Below are 15,439 nucleotides of genomic sequence, written 5' to 3' on the forward strand. Positions count from 1 at the left end.
CTTTCCCATTTGTAACGTGCTTTTCTTGCTTTAGTGCTCTAGCTAGAAATCAGTAAGAATGAGCACCAATGTTTTGTTCCTGATTTTGTAAGAAGTGCCTTAAGTTTTTCCCCATTCAGCATAGCCCATGAAGACTATAGGATTATTATATGGTATGAGACATGTCTTTCTTCAGGGCTTTTTGGCATGAAAGACATTGAACTTTGTCAGAGACTCGTTTTTTGCATCTATCACAGTAATGATGTGATACTTACCCTGGCTTCTGTTTATATTTCCTGATTTGTGTGTGGTACCAGCCTTCCATCACTGGAATAAAACCAACTTGGTCATGGTGTACAGTATTTCTAATGTGTTGTTGAATTTTGTTTGGAAATAACTTAAGATCTTTATGGATATGATAAGATAAAAAGGGAGATTATGGAGTCTACTTTTAAAAAGGAACTACTTGTTTTAAATAAGTAATGAAAACTTTTTGTCTGAATTTGTCAAATGTTACTGGACTGGACATTGTTATATATCAATGGAGTTTTTTGTCTGAATCTGTCATATGTTAATAGACTAGACATCATTAATGTAATCTTGACTCTGTATATTGTATATACTTATTGGATATAATTTTTCTTGTATTAGTTATAAGCTTTTTTAATTTTAGACAAAAAGAGGGGAAATGTGGTATTGTGTTCCCCAAAATATTGTGCACTCTAATAAATTTATCTGGGGTCAGAGAACAGACAGCCACTAGATACAAAGGCTAGAAAATGGTGGCACTCACACCTTTAATCCTAGCATTCCAGAGGCAGAAATCCATCTGTTCAAGGATACAGCCAAGCATGGTGACTCACGCCTTTAATCCCAGGGAGTGGTGGTAGAAAGCAGAAAGGTATATAAGGCGTGAGGACCAGAAACTAGAAGCATTTGGCTGGTTAAACATTTGGTTGGTTAAGCGTTTAGGCTTTCGAGCAGCAATTCAGCTGAGAGCCATTCTGGATGAGGACTTAGAGGCCTCCAGTCTGAGGAGACAAGACCAGCTGAGGATCCGGCAAGGTGAGATAGCTATGGCTTGTTCTGTCTCTCTGATCTACAGCATTAACCCCAATAACTGGCCTCGGGTTTGATTTTATTAATAAGAACTTTTAAGATTCATGCTACAGATCTTTGCATCTATGTTCATGAAAGAATTTGGTTTATCATTTTTCTCTCTATTGTGTCCTTATCCAGTTGTGGCCTTAAGGTAGTACTGGCTCTATAGAATGAGTTTGAGAGTATTTATTTCTTTTCTATCTTGTAGAATAGTTTGAAGAAAATTGATGTTAGTTCTTAAGTCTGAAAGATTTTTTTTAATCAGTGAATGTCTGGTCCTGGACTGTTCTTTGTTTGGAGACTTTGATTAGTGATTCAGTATCATTATTGATCTGTTTAGGTTGTTGTTATATCTCATAACAAGAAGTTCAGTTTTGTTAGGTCATATAACTATCCAAAAATGTATACACTCCTGAATTTTTCTGGTTTATTGGAATACATGCATGTTTTAAAAATACTGCTTTTTCTTTTCTTTTTTTCTTTTTTTTTTTTTTTGTTGTTGTTGTTGTTGTTGTTGAGACAAGATTTTTCTGTGTAGCTCCGGCTGTCCTGGAACTCGATTTGTAGATCAGGCTGGCCTTAAACTAAGAGGTCTGCTTGCCTCTGCCTTCCGAGTGCTGGGATTAAAGTCATGCACCACCACTGCCCAGCTGAAAATACTGCTTTTTCTTCTCTCCCTCTCTTTGTTGATATCTTACTGTAATAATTCCTCAGCTTTGTCTTCAATACTTTTTATTCTTTCCTAGTGCTCTGGTCTGTCATCTTATTTTTTTTTTAACATTTATTTGTGTGTGTGTGTGTGTGTGTGTGTGTGTGTGTGTACGTACACATCACGGCACTCACTGACATCAGTGCTTTCTTCTCCCGTTTAGGTCCTAGAGATCAAACGTGAGCCATCAGGGTTGTGCCTTTATTCACTGAACTATTTCTGCAGCCCTTAATAAAACAAAAATTTCCAAATTTTCCATTCCCATTTTTTTTCTTTTCTTTTGTTATGGCTTTGAATGTGTTGTCTCTTTGCTGAATTTTTTTGTCTAAATCTTCAGCTGACTTCTTCATTCATCTGTTTATTTAAATTCTGTTGTGGGTCAGTGATTGGTAAGGTTTGAGTGTGAAGTTTGAACTAGCTGGTGCATTGTTTTAGGAGGTAGAGGAACCTTGTGGACGTGGGCCCTAACTGGCAGAGGGAGGGCCATGGGTGCAGAGCTGGAGGTTATAGTTGAGCTTTCCTACAGCCAGCCTTGACCTGAAGGCTGACACCAACAACTGGCAGCCATTCTAGCCACTGTGCCTGCCCTGCTGTGAGGGAGTGCATCCCCTGTGCTGGGAGCCAGTAAGTTCTTTAAGTTATTTTAGGAAGTGTTCTGTCACAGTGACAAGAAAGGTAACTAACCAACTGATCATTTCTTAAACTAGATCTTTTAATTTTTTTCTCTTACTTCCACCATATTGGTGTCTTGTGTTTCTGTGTTGTGATTTGGACATCTGTAAGGAGGCCTTTTTTTGTGAATGTGCATGTGTATGTATGCGTGTTCACTTGTGTGAGGGGCATATATTTGTGTGTTTGTGTGTGGACACATGCATGTAGAGGTCCCAAACTCATGTCAGGGGTCTTCCTCCATAGCAGTCCACCTTACTTATTGAGGCAGGGTCCCTCACTAGAACCTGAACTCACCCATATAACTAGTCTAGCTAGCCAGCTTGCTCCAGGAAGTCCTTGTGAGCACTGGAATTGCTGACTGGCTGCCGTTCCCAAAGGCATTCAGTTGGTTCTGGATATCCAAACTCGCATCTTCATGCTTGCATGCCAAGAGCCTTATTCTCAGCCTGGATGGCTGTCATTATGGTTTTACCTGGGAGGAGCGGCCTTTTCTGGGGGCTCAATCCTCATACCACTCAGAAGGGAAAAATCAAATTGCCATGACAGCAACAACACAAAGCAAAACAAACATAAAAAAACAATTGCAATGACTTCTAGACCATGAACATAGAGAAAAGGGAGGCAAAAATAATGTAAACTATACTGGGAACTTAAAGATTAATAAAGGTAAAAGGAATAAAAATACAAGGGTAAGACAAAGGAACACAGAAGGAAAGAAAGAAGAAGCAAAGTTAAAGGAAAAGACTAGTCTACAAAAAACAAAGACTTGTAATATTTTCTACCCTCATTCCTTCAGGGCCAGAGGGAAGACTCAGGTCCTACTCTTCTGGCTGGTAATGAAATTCTGCTGCTCAGTCCTTGGTTTCACAGGATGCTGGCTACCAAGGAAGGGTCTAACCCCAAGGTCCTTCAAGCCTGCCATCTAACTAGCTACCTAAAAATGACACTGATCATAGCAATCCAGGATATGGGATACATTGTAATGGATTTCTTCTCCAAGAGAAGCCTGCTCTGTAGGAAGACTCCTGAATCTAGAACTGCTGGTTGTCAGTCGGGCTGTGTACACTCTCAGCCTCACTCTTAAGAGTCTCTCCAGTTCTGTGTTCCTTTAGGTCACCTTTCTATCTCTCTGTGCTGTTGAGCTGTCCCGTCCCTTCCTGATTCCTCATGGTTTTTTCTCTTGGAATAGTCTCTCCTCTGTTCCCCTGACTGTTGTCATTTATGGCATCCCACAAAAACTTCCAGCTCTTTATCCTGAAGAACTTAAGCATTATCTCAAACACTAGACTAGGTCATCCATCGGTATTATGGCTACAGTATGAACGTGCCAGGCATAAAACAGTGTGGACCCCAACGCCCTGCAGAGAACATCACAAGCTGTTGTTTTCTCCTTGGGGTCTGTTTGTCCACCAAATGCTTGCCTAATTCTTCCTTTTGTTTTAATCACTTAGCTGTTCAAATTTCAGGATAGTTGGAGTTGTCCTGCTTCACAATTTAAATCCACCTAGCAAATGAGTAACATTATAATAACAATATACTTGTAATTTACTTTGCAGCAACAGTGAAAGATTCAGGAAGAAAAGTGTTAGTGTCTGTTCACTTTTCACTTTTGTAGTTACTGCTTTAGTTAATTCTGGGTTTTTTGTTGTTGTTGTTGTTGTTTTTTCAAGACAGGATTTCTCTGTGTAGCCCTGGCTGTCCGGGAACTCACTCTATAGACCAGGCTGGGCTCAAACTCACAGAGATCCACCTGCCTCTGCCTCCCAGTTCATTCTGCTTTTAATAAACATTTGTAGGGCTGGAGAAATGGCTCACATGGCTCTTCCAGAGGTTCTGAGTTCAGTTCCCAGCACCCACATGGTGGTTCACAGCCATCCGTAATGAGATCTGGTGCCCTCTTCTGGCCTGCAGGTATGCATGCAGGCAGAGCACTGTATGCATAGTAAATAAATAGATCTTCAAAAAACCCCAAACATTTGTAATTACATAAAATGTTAATACGCTTACTGAAATGTCATAATAGAAACCCTAACACAATGAATTTCACTTTGTGAAGACTGGCGGCTGAAAAAAAGTAGTTGGGCATTTCTTATTGAGCTCCACATTGTAGAGTAGATGCTTTTGCAGGGTGATGGGTCCTTACAGAATCCTTTCTCCCAGTGACCTCCTTTGTTCTGCGCTTCTTTTGCACAGGTCTTAAAACTTGAAGTTCATTCCTGTCTTGGGCTTTGCATTTGTGTGTGTGTGTGTGTGTGTGTGTATATATATATATATATATATACACACACACACACACACACACATATATATATATATATACACACACATATATATACATATACACACACACACACACACACACACACACACACACACACACATAACCTTCTACCTTCCTTAGTTTCGGTTTCTGCTGAAACGTCATCTTTTTAGAGAGATTGTGTCTTCCTGCTATGCCCCTCCATCAGTTTGTATCTTCCTTGTTCTTTAATTTTCTTCATGCTGTGAACAATTTTTGATTGACAGCCCCTGTAATAACTATAATATGAACTCCACAAAGGCTGCATATTTATTTTATTCAATGCCAAATCTCAAGTGACTAAAAGTGAACATAGTAGATGTTCAAGTCAGTGAGTAAATGTTACAGATTATATGTATTGTTGTTGGTTTTTCCTAAATACTAAATTGAGACTTAGAGAACAATAAATAATTAAATGGTGGAGATGGACTCCATCTTCAGAACACACTTGCACCTGCATGGAAGAAGCAGCTGTTGAAGGTAACTGCCTCTGACAGAGCTTCGCTGTGTGCTTACCTCCTTGGGACTCAAGGGACTGATCAGGATTCTAATTCAGAAGTCTTAAATGTTTCATTTCTGGGCTCATTATCATTTGAGTGATTAAATAATTGTTTCATGGCTTTCTGGTTTTATATTCAGGAGCTTCTCAGCACTGTTATATCCACCATAGTTTTCCAAAACAAGCTGTCTCTGAGATTTAATTCTGCTTAGCTCCTCTTATGCATACATTGAGAGTATCATCAGTGTATAGTAGTTCTTTATCTTCAGGACTGCTAGAGCTTTGGCAGAGGTTCTGAGTCTCTACATGCTAACCTGAGAATGGTTTGCCTCGTGGTTAGGATCTTTTCTTTTCTCTCCCTTACAGACAGTTCAAGAAGAAGAAAAAGAGATCTATAGGCAGCTGTTGCAGATGGTCACGGGGAAACAGTTCTCTGTAGCCAAGCCCACCACACATTTCCCTTTGCACCTGTAAGTCACAAAAGTAGCTTTCATGTGAACGTAACTTCACCATTTGCTGTTCGATATTGAAACTGTATCCTTCCTTTACTAGATCTCGATGTCTTAGTTCCAATAAGAACTCCCTGAGAGACTCCCTGTTGAGAAATGGAAACTCTTGTGCATCTCACGTCTTTGGCTCAGATACTTCATCCTCTGGCTCTGCTAGTGTTGTAACTGCGCAGGAACCGCTGGCCCACGGTGGCGCGGTTCCCCTGTCGTCTTGTGCCCGAGATGCTGCATTTGGACCCAAAGCCTCTGCTCCTTACCGCCGGTCTCATTCTCGCCTCTCCACCCCACCTCAGCCAGATAACGTGCCAGCATCAAGTACACAGTCTGAAGGTGAGTAACACTGTCAGTCAGTTAACTGTTCAGTGTAGCTGCTGCAGGCAAAACCGTGATACATATAACTTAATACATATGGAAGTCTAGTTAAATACCTAGGACTCAGTTAGCCATGCCATGATGAAACCAAACAAACCCACAGATAAAATTCATTCCTTTTTCTCCTTTTACTCTTCCCCACTTCCATCCCTTCTTCCCTCCCTTCCTTTTTTAAAGGGTGTTCTTTTTTCCTGCATACAAATGACTTGGTATAATATTTTATTACTAGTTTTCTTAAAGGGTCTTACTTTGTACCCATGGCTGCTTGGCACTTGCTATATAGTAGGCTGGCCTTGAACTTGTGGCAGTCCTACACCACCTTGGCTTCCAGAGAGCTGGGATTACAGGCATGCTCCACCTTGCTAGGCTAAATATTTTAACTTCCTGAGTAAAGCCAAGAGTCCAAGCTCCTCAGCCCCCCTGCTTCAGTGATTTCTTTTTGTTTCTCTTACTTGACAATGCAAATGGGGTTCTCTGAAGTTCTGAGAATTTTCAAACATTAGACAAGTATTTATCATATAATCTTTAATTTTGATAGACGCTTTTTGCATTTTAGGGTGGTTGAAAGTTTTAGAAACAAGACTATCCTGCCTAACTCTTAGCTCACCCATCTCTCCAGGCTGAGCAATGGTGGTGGTAACAATTTTGTTATGTGGTTATTCTCATTTAGATTAAGTGGTCAGAGAGTAGGGTTCTTTTGACACACAGCAGCCATCTCTTAAAGCTCTCTCCTCCTTTCTCAGTTCATTTGATTTACTATTATTATTATTATTATTATTATTGTACTCATTACTTTCTGGAAATTATTAATTGGGAATTTAATTTTTAGTAATATCACTATTTAACTACACTTGAAAACTTGTTTTACATTTTGTGAAATGATTTGCTGAGAACTATTTTATTTTCCAGAAATCTAAATAAAAAAGTTCTCAAACCTCAGAAGTGCATGTCATGTAGGAGATACTGAGATAAAGCTAGACTGGAGTAAAACACTGGACACGACATTGCATCATGTCCTTGTACTGTAAATAAATATCTTGAGTGAGGGAATACTCTTGGTACTGGAGAAGGACTTTGAAATACAATGATGAAGTCATCTCTATAAACCTATTTGTTTATCTCTGTCTTCCACTTCCCTCCCGTTTTCCTGTTCCCTTCTTTTCATCTTATTTAGTACATGTTATAAACTAAGAATTTTCAAGTTGTGGCACCAGGAGGATGGTCAATGCTGACGGACAGATGTGCCTGTGCTCCTAATGACTTCCTTATTTGTGAGGCACAGCTCTTCTCAGGACCAGTTTCTGGGCTCAGTAAAGTGAAACTGTACCTCTTAACCTGTCTGTCACTTACCCTATGCTTAATGCTGCGTTTGCAGCAGAGAACGTAACACAGTGCAGAAGCTTGAACTTGAACTGAAGGCGGACATGGGAAACAGTGAGATGTTACTCATAATGACATGCTCTTGTGTTTCTTTGTTTAGGATCAGACTCTGTGATTTTACTCAAAGTGAAAGAATCTCAAACTCCAGCTTCCAGGTAAACCTAGGGGAAGGGTCGGCCATTTCCTTCCTTAGCTACAGTTCTGCACTGACAGTCACATGGCATAAAACTGTGTGTTCAAATTATCTCAGTGACTTCCTGTCCCATCTTTTTCCTCCAGCCTTCACTCTTCTTCACTATGCTTCCCACCATGCTGAGTTTCCATGGTCTGCCATCCATGCTGTAACCACAGTTACCTTTCTAAAATTCATATCTAATCAGTAGAGAGCTCCGATGATCATTAAATTATTAAATTAGGGGGCTGGAGAGATGGCTCAGAGGTTAAGAGCACTGGCTGCTCTTCCAAAGGTTCTGAGTTCAATTCCTGGCACCCACATGGTGGCTCACAACCATCTGTAATGAGATCTGGTGCCCTCTTCTGGCCTGCAGGCATACTGTATAGATAATAAATAAATAAATTAAATTAAAAAAAAAAAAAGAGTCCATTTTAAAAAAAATAAAAATAAAAATAAATAAATAAATAAATTACCTCAAGGATACCTTAGTAACGTTAGGGTTAAGCCAAAACGGCTACGTGTGAGAAAAAGAACGCCTTCACAAGTCTTAGATTCTCTGGCGCTTTGTTCCTTTAACGAGTATTTATTGAGAACCTACTGTGTGTCAGGTATTGGTATAGACATTAGGATAGCAAGCGTGACTAAGACTCCCTGTTCTCAGGGAGCTGCATTTTATTTTTGTGTTTGGTGTTTTGTTATTGTTGTTTTTGAGGCAGAATCTCACTGTGTAACCTTGACTGGCCTGGAACTTGCCATGTAGACCAGGCTAGCCTTGAACTCACAGAGAGCTGCCTGCCTTTGCCTTCCAAGTGCTGGAATTAAAGGTGTGCCAGCACATCCAGTTAAAAGGAGCTTCATATTATATAAGATAAGAAACAAGTAGTGAGCCAAAAGTGGTAATTACCAGTGCCGTGAAGAGTAATGAAGTCAGGGGGACTAGGGTGGGGGATGTTTATCTAAGGTGGCTAGGGCAAATCCGATCAAGTGCCAGCAGACAGAAGTCATGGAGGAAGCCGTATTTGTAAATAGATTGGTGTGTGTGTCTCACACACCGGATGACTACTCTTAGTCTGTAAGTACACTTCATCCTCTGTCACTGTTCCTTCTGTCTTTAATGTGCTCTCTCCTTCAGCTTGCCTGACAGCGGTCTAAAGCTCAGCTCAGATGTGATCTTCCATGTAGAGCTTTGTTTCTGGGGTTTCAAGCCCTTCTTCCTCTGTAACATTCCGTAGACTGCTGTGGCTCCATCGTGCGGAGCCTTGGTAGTGTGAGTGTGAGTGATCACAGTAGCCCGTGTCATGAGATGGTTACAGGTGACAGAGGGCTGTCTCAGCCCAGTCCCCTTCTTTGCAGCTCCCACGTTTATTCTCAGCTTCAGGTATTCTTTAAAGTTCTCTCTGTTAAGTCTTCCAAGGAGACTTTATTACTTAGATTCATTATTTCTTACATGGTGTTTAGAGTCAGGGCTAACCTCTGCTTTTAGCTTTTTTGGCCTTCATGTAAATAAATCTGTTACTCTCTTGACCCACACTTGTCAGCGTGGAGAGTGACGTAAAGTTGGTATGGGGGTGCACACCTGTAACCCCAGCACTTAGAGAGTGGAAGCAGGAGAGCAAGTCATCCTCATGTACACAGTGAGTTTGAACCCAGCCTGGACTACATGAGACCTTGTCAAGTGATGAAGTATAATCGTAAGATGCTTAATGCTTTCAAACGTGTCTCACAGTAAAGTAAACAAAAGCTAGGATTCTTTCCTGGAAGACGGTGATATTAGATAGAATACTCCCAGTTTCTCATTGGTTCTTTACTAAATAAGTATGCCTTTTCTTTATGGGGGATTTCTCCTATTGACTTGAAGCATGAGCTATTTAACAAGGCAAACGGGGTGGTGTCCTTGGCTGGATTAAAGCTGCTTTTACAGGATTTGGCTGCTTGGCCTCTAGGTTTAGTTTCAGACGCTGCCTTTTAGTTAAGATCCTACAGTGAGGACCTGCCCTTTTTGCCCAGAATGTGGCATCCACACCTCTTTACTCTGTACACTCTTGAGTCTTCTGCCTGGGATTCCCTTTCTTTGCTTGACCACTGATTAATTCTGGCTTTTCAAAATCTGATTCAGATGTTATTTTTTTCTAGATGGTGTCTGAGTTTCCCAGATGACATTAGAGACTCCACCCTCCCTGTATCTTTACCACTAATATCTTTGCATTTAACCAACCACCCAGTGCTAATTTTAGTGCCTCACATGTGATGGGTGCTTAGTAAGTCAGTCTTTCCTAAATAAGTGATCTTCCTAGAAAGCCCAAATGCCCTCTAAAGTAGCTCAAGTACTCAGTTTTCCTTGTTATTCAATGTGTTAGCATCCCGAAAGGCATTTCAACATGAGAAGAAAAAAACATAGTCTGGAACTGGACCAATAAAGCTTATAATACTAGTTGTTCCAATACAGATTGTCCTTCTGAACCTCAGGGTGGTTTTGTTTTCTGTAAAGTATGAGTAATAATTTCATGTTACATATTATATTGAAGATGAACTAATATGGAGATTCTCATGAGGCTTAACAACATATAAAACTGGGCTGGAGAGATGGCTCAGAGGTTAAGAGCACTGGCTCTTCTTCCAAAGGTCCTGAGTTCAATTCCCAGCAACCACATGATGGCTTATAACCATCTGTAATGTAATCTGGTGCCCTCTTCTGGCCTGTAGGGATGCAGGCAGAACACTGTATGCATAATAAATATTTTCTAAAAACATATAAAACTACTATAGCAGTTTTACATACAGAGCACTGAGAACAGCTTTGTTCAAATATGCTTGTAGCTCTTACTACTGTATGCCTCAATTATATAAGAAATGCTGTGTGATCTCTTTAGAAATGCAGTTCCCTAATAATTGTCCTTTTTGAGCCAACAGATACCTCAGTCCACTGAAGAGAAGTACTTGACCCTACATTATACATTTATTCAGCCATCATGGGTCTGCTCTGTACCAGACAGTATTCTAGTTGTAGAGGATACAGTAATTTATAAATAGACAAAAATCTATTCACAATCAAATTTGTGTTTTGGTAAGGAATGCAGACGAACTCATGACCTGCTCATGTGAAACCCTGAGTCATTGTCTTCCGTCTTTGTATCATGTAATAAACATCACTTCGTGTTGGTTCCTTTTCTTCGTCTTACTCTAAAACCACACTGCTGCTGCTGCTGCTGGTTGATATATCAGGTGCTCATCGAGCCCCAGGTGAGCAGCTCTCATTAACCTTAATGACAGCGAGGAGGCAGAACAGTGTACTTGTTGCCAAGTCACAGCCTAAGGGTGACTAGGAACTCGGAACTCTAACCCACTGTACTTTCCACACCTTGAAGCTGACAGGAAGTGACTTGCTCAGAACCACAGAACTAAATGGAGCCAAGTCTCCAACTTTGAAATTGGAGCTCCATTTACTTGTTTTATGGACCTCAAAGGTTTCCTTTGGAAGTGTTCATGATAGATCCCTTAGTTAGGGGGTTGCAAAGAGAGAAGGCAGTTGAGGGGGAAACCTCTGTTAGAGCAGTTAGCATTCCTGTGACCCTGTCCACAAGAGCCTTGTAGACTGGAATAGGCCTGTCATCTTTGGAGTAGAGCTGATGCATGTCTCTGCCGTGGCTCATCGATTCCCTTTTACATATGCACTCTCATACAAGAGAGATGGGCTGGACTTCATTCCCTCTGAGCGTTGGGTCATCCTTTTAGTACATGTTCTTAAAGTTTCAATTAGTTACTATCGGGCACTATGGGTGTCCCCAGTATAGATGACAGGCTGAGGATTAGTTTAACCATCTAATAGGTATAGCTGTATATAGTTAGAGTATCTCTGTCTCCAAAAGGGAGCAGATGAGTAATCGTAAAAAAATCTGTCCTTAGCTAATATGGCATAATATGGTTAAAAGTGTCTGAATACTATGATTGTGACTTATCAAAAAGAAATGGTTAGTTTGGAATATTACTTCTATCTATTAATCTTTGGTTAGTGGTATTAATTTGGTTAACCTGTATTTTAAAGAGGCATAGGTAAAGAGTTACCTGAGTAAGTCATGAGCACCTGTGGGACCAAGGTGAGCAGCTGAAGCTTACCTAGTTTAAATTTGTAATCGATGCAATGTTAAACCACTAGCTATGAGAAAACAGTAATAACCTGTGTCAGGGTATACATAGCAAGACTTACATACATGTCATAAGTACATGAGGAGAATATCTGACAGTACATTACATTTCAGGATCATGGGCAGAACTTATACAATTAATAATAGAGCATTTTTTAAGGGCAGTCCAGCCCCTGGGCTGGAGAGTTCAGTTCAGAAAAAGGGGTACGTGACAAAGGGGCTGTAGAAATCTCTCATGGTCACTTCCTGCGGATATGGGGGTGAAGCTGGGGGTCTTGAAGGCTGGAATACAGTGGAAACCCAGGAAGCGCAGACTGTTTCAGGCTCTGTGAGACACGCAGTGTAGCAGCAGAATTTTCTGTCTGGTGGGCTGGAGGGCGTGACGCAGGGCTGGGCCGGACAGCACATCGGTGTGGGCTGGAGGGTGGGGTGTAGATCTGCAGCTAGACAGCATGTCCATGGTCCAGAGGACAAAAACCTGTAACTCTTTAAATTGTTAGAATTTCTGCTGGGAACAAATATGTGTATCAATGGTAGAACATCAGCCGAGGAGTTTTAAAGATGAGGAGTTTCAAAGAGGAAACTTTTTCTCTTAGGTGTACCTATGGGATATTAAATGCATGGTTAGCAGATGAGAGAAGGGGATACCAGGCCAGGGAGAGGGAAGGCTCCTCCCCACCCATAGAAGAGAAGGAAATTTTGTAGGTGGGAGATAAGAACTGTAGTTAGGTTGCGTTCCTCCCAGTCCTTCTTGGCTTGTGAGCGTTGGCAAATTTTGATCTCCTGAAGCTTATAAGAACCTTCTTTTTGGTTTTTCGAGACAGGGTTTCTCTGTGTAGCTTTGCGCCTTTCCTGGAACTTGCTTTGGAGACCAGGCTGGCCTCGAACTCACAGAGATCCGCCTGGCTCTGCCTCCCGAGTGCTGGGATTAAAGGCGTGCGTCACCACCACCCGGCTATATGAACCTTCTTAATAGACAAAATCTTAGACATGTTAGCAATATAACAGTAGTAAATTTTGTCAGAGCAAAATTATGAATCCTTGGAGCCTCAACAAAACATCAGGATAGCCAGAGAATGAAATCTGAAATGTGTCATTTATACATCTCTCAAGTCTCATTTATCTTTTGACAAATATTAATAAAATGTATTTAGAACAGAATTATTACTTCTAATATTTCTATAAGTTTTATATCATTGATGAACAGTTCATCAAAAGGATCTGGATTTGTATCAATTTATTCATATTCAAAACTCAATATTTAAGAATCTAGAGGTAAATAACAGCCTGTATTCAGTCTGGCAGCTTTAGAGCACCTTTGTCCTGCAGCTGCCTAGTATATGGTGTGACCAGGCGATCCAGGATTCATAAAGACCGGTCAATGTCCTGTGAAGACATGTAAGCATATCCTCTTCCTGACAGTATGAAAACATCAGGACTTTTCAAATACCAGTGAGAAGAGCGTAGAGGCTTAGGTGTAACTTTATGTCTTGGCCTGGGAGTAATAAGGAATGCCTGGAGTGGGAGATGGGAAAAATTAAGCACCAGTTCTTGAGAGCTCTTGGAGTATATGTAAGGCCATTGTCTATATATGAGCTCTAGGCATTCTTAAAATTGAAAAGCAGTGAAATAAATGGTGTATTACTTCTTATAACTATAAATCATAAGGATGTAAGCCTTGTGGGTGAGCTTCCTAGGGAGAGAATTTGTAATTGTTGGACAGACATAAGAAAAGGTGCCAGTATATGCTGTAGAGCTATCTGCCAATCTATAGACTCATAAGTTTCATAGTTTGATATAACTATAATATCATCTGTGCAATAAATGTATTGTAAGATATATGTATATACATATATAGATACATATAGGTTGGGGGATTGTAAGGAAGCTATAATTGACAGTTCTGATAGTTAATCTGTATATATAAAAGGAGGAACTCTGTTCAATGAATGAGTCCTGGGTAAACAGAACTCCCATTTCCTGCTCTGTATATCAGCTTTGGCCTCCATCATGGCAGGGTGAGTAGGCAAGCTAAAGGTGAAATGCTGACAATCTTTATATCTATGACGATTATTTTTTTTTTGATTTCCGTGGATGGCCGTGGGAGATGGCAAGCCAGGCTGTGAGATTTCCCTTGGCTTTAATAAATTTTATTTAATTTCTTAAGGTCTTGTAACAGTCTATAAGCCTGATTTTCCTAAATAAAAAGATATTGGGGTGATTTAAGGGCTGGTGGGGGCTTTATATGACCAATATTTAAGTTTTTCCTCCATCAGACAGGTAGCAATTACAATTCTCTCAGCATTTAAATGTCATTGCTTAACCCAGATAGGAGCATCAGATTTTCCTGAAATGTGGTCAGCAGTGAGGGGGATAGTGGCTCCTAGGACAAATCCTGATAACCTAGGCCATGTCTGTCATTTATGATTTCTGGAATAATGGGCTCAATTATGCCTTGAGCTTGTTTACTCAAGTTCCTTGAAGTTTAAAACCCATCTAATGCATTGGAGATGATATTAGTTCATAGCAGAGACTAATGGTATATCCATTTGTTACAGTATGTCTCTTTCCCATAGTGTGGTAGGTATGGAGGATGACATATGGGCAGAATATGTCATAATTTTATCTATCTGACCATCTTAATATTTTTGAGCTGCTAGTAATAATATTAGGTTGACCTCGGCCTATAAGAGATGAAGGAGGGGCTGGAGAGATGGCTCAGAGGTTAAGGACACTGGCTGTTCTTCCAGAGGTCATGAGTTCAATTCCCAGCATCCACATGGTGGCTCACAACCATCTATAATGAGATCTGGTGCCCTCTTCTGGCCTGCAAGGATATATGCAGACAGAACACTGTATACATAATAAATAAATAAATCTTAAAATAAAAAAAAAATTAAAAAAAAAGAGATGAAGGAGTAATAGTCTTAAGTACTTGGCAAATCTTTTCCTGAAATATAAGAAACAACCGTGCTTATGTCTAGCAAGCCAATTATCTTCTTTCCCTGTATTTTAAGTGTTTAGTTGGTTTGGAATATTTAATTTCCTGAACCGAGAAGGTCATATCACTGGAATCCACACCAGCAGCTCCCTTAGGCGCTGCTCTGCATGAATCTGAATTGTTTTTGTAGAGGGTTGTATAATAATCTTAATTTCTTTAGTAAAGTCAGGATCAACCTTTACTGGGACAATTTTTATACCTTGTACAGCAGAGGAGTTACAGCCTATATTTCGCCCCAGTGTCCCCTCTGGGGAGGTCCACAGACTCTTGTGTTAAGGCATATAAGTCCATTCCTAAAGCTTATATATCTCAGACCTCAATAAAAACTTTATCCATAGATCTAACAGGAATACATCCTCAGTATCTCTAGGTTATTACTGAGATTTATGTATCATTTATAGCATATCTAGACGTTTATGTGTTACATTGATCTATCCTAATAACTGGCAATTCATATATCATAAGTTATTTTTTAACTTTCCTAAACATTCTCTATATCTAAACCTTTATATCCCTATAAAAACTTTACATCCAAAAGCATCTATGTATTAAATGTGTCAGGAGAAATAAGTGATTGATTATTGAGAATAGCCAATGTAAA

The 15,439-nt window shown here is 40.1% G+C and overlaps 1 protein-coding gene across 4 annotated transcripts in view; it reads left to right on the plus strand.

The window, feature by feature from the left end:
- Nucleotides 1-15,439, plus strand: part of Senp1 (SUMO specific peptidase 1) — a 70,552-nt gene that overhangs the window by 28,646 nt on the left and 26,467 nt on the right. For all 4 annotated transcript variants that reach the window (XM_059247213.1, XM_059247214.1, XM_059247215.1 and 1 more), the window contains 3 exons: nucleotides 5,626-5,729; nucleotides 5,812-6,098; nucleotides 7,621-7,675. In XM_059247213.1, the coding sequence (XP_059103196.1) occupies nucleotides 5,626-5,729; nucleotides 5,812-6,098; nucleotides 7,621-7,675 (446 nt within the window). The remainder of the gene's footprint in view (nucleotides 1-5,625; nucleotides 5,730-5,811; nucleotides 6,099-7,620; nucleotides 7,676-15,439) is intronic.

This window comes from Peromyscus eremicus, chromosome 20, assembly GCF_949786415.1.
Source record: "Peromyscus eremicus chromosome 20, PerEre_H2_v1, whole genome shotgun sequence".
In the NCBI taxonomy this organism is placed as follows: Eukaryota; Metazoa; Chordata; class Mammalia; order Rodentia; family Cricetidae; genus Peromyscus; species Peromyscus eremicus.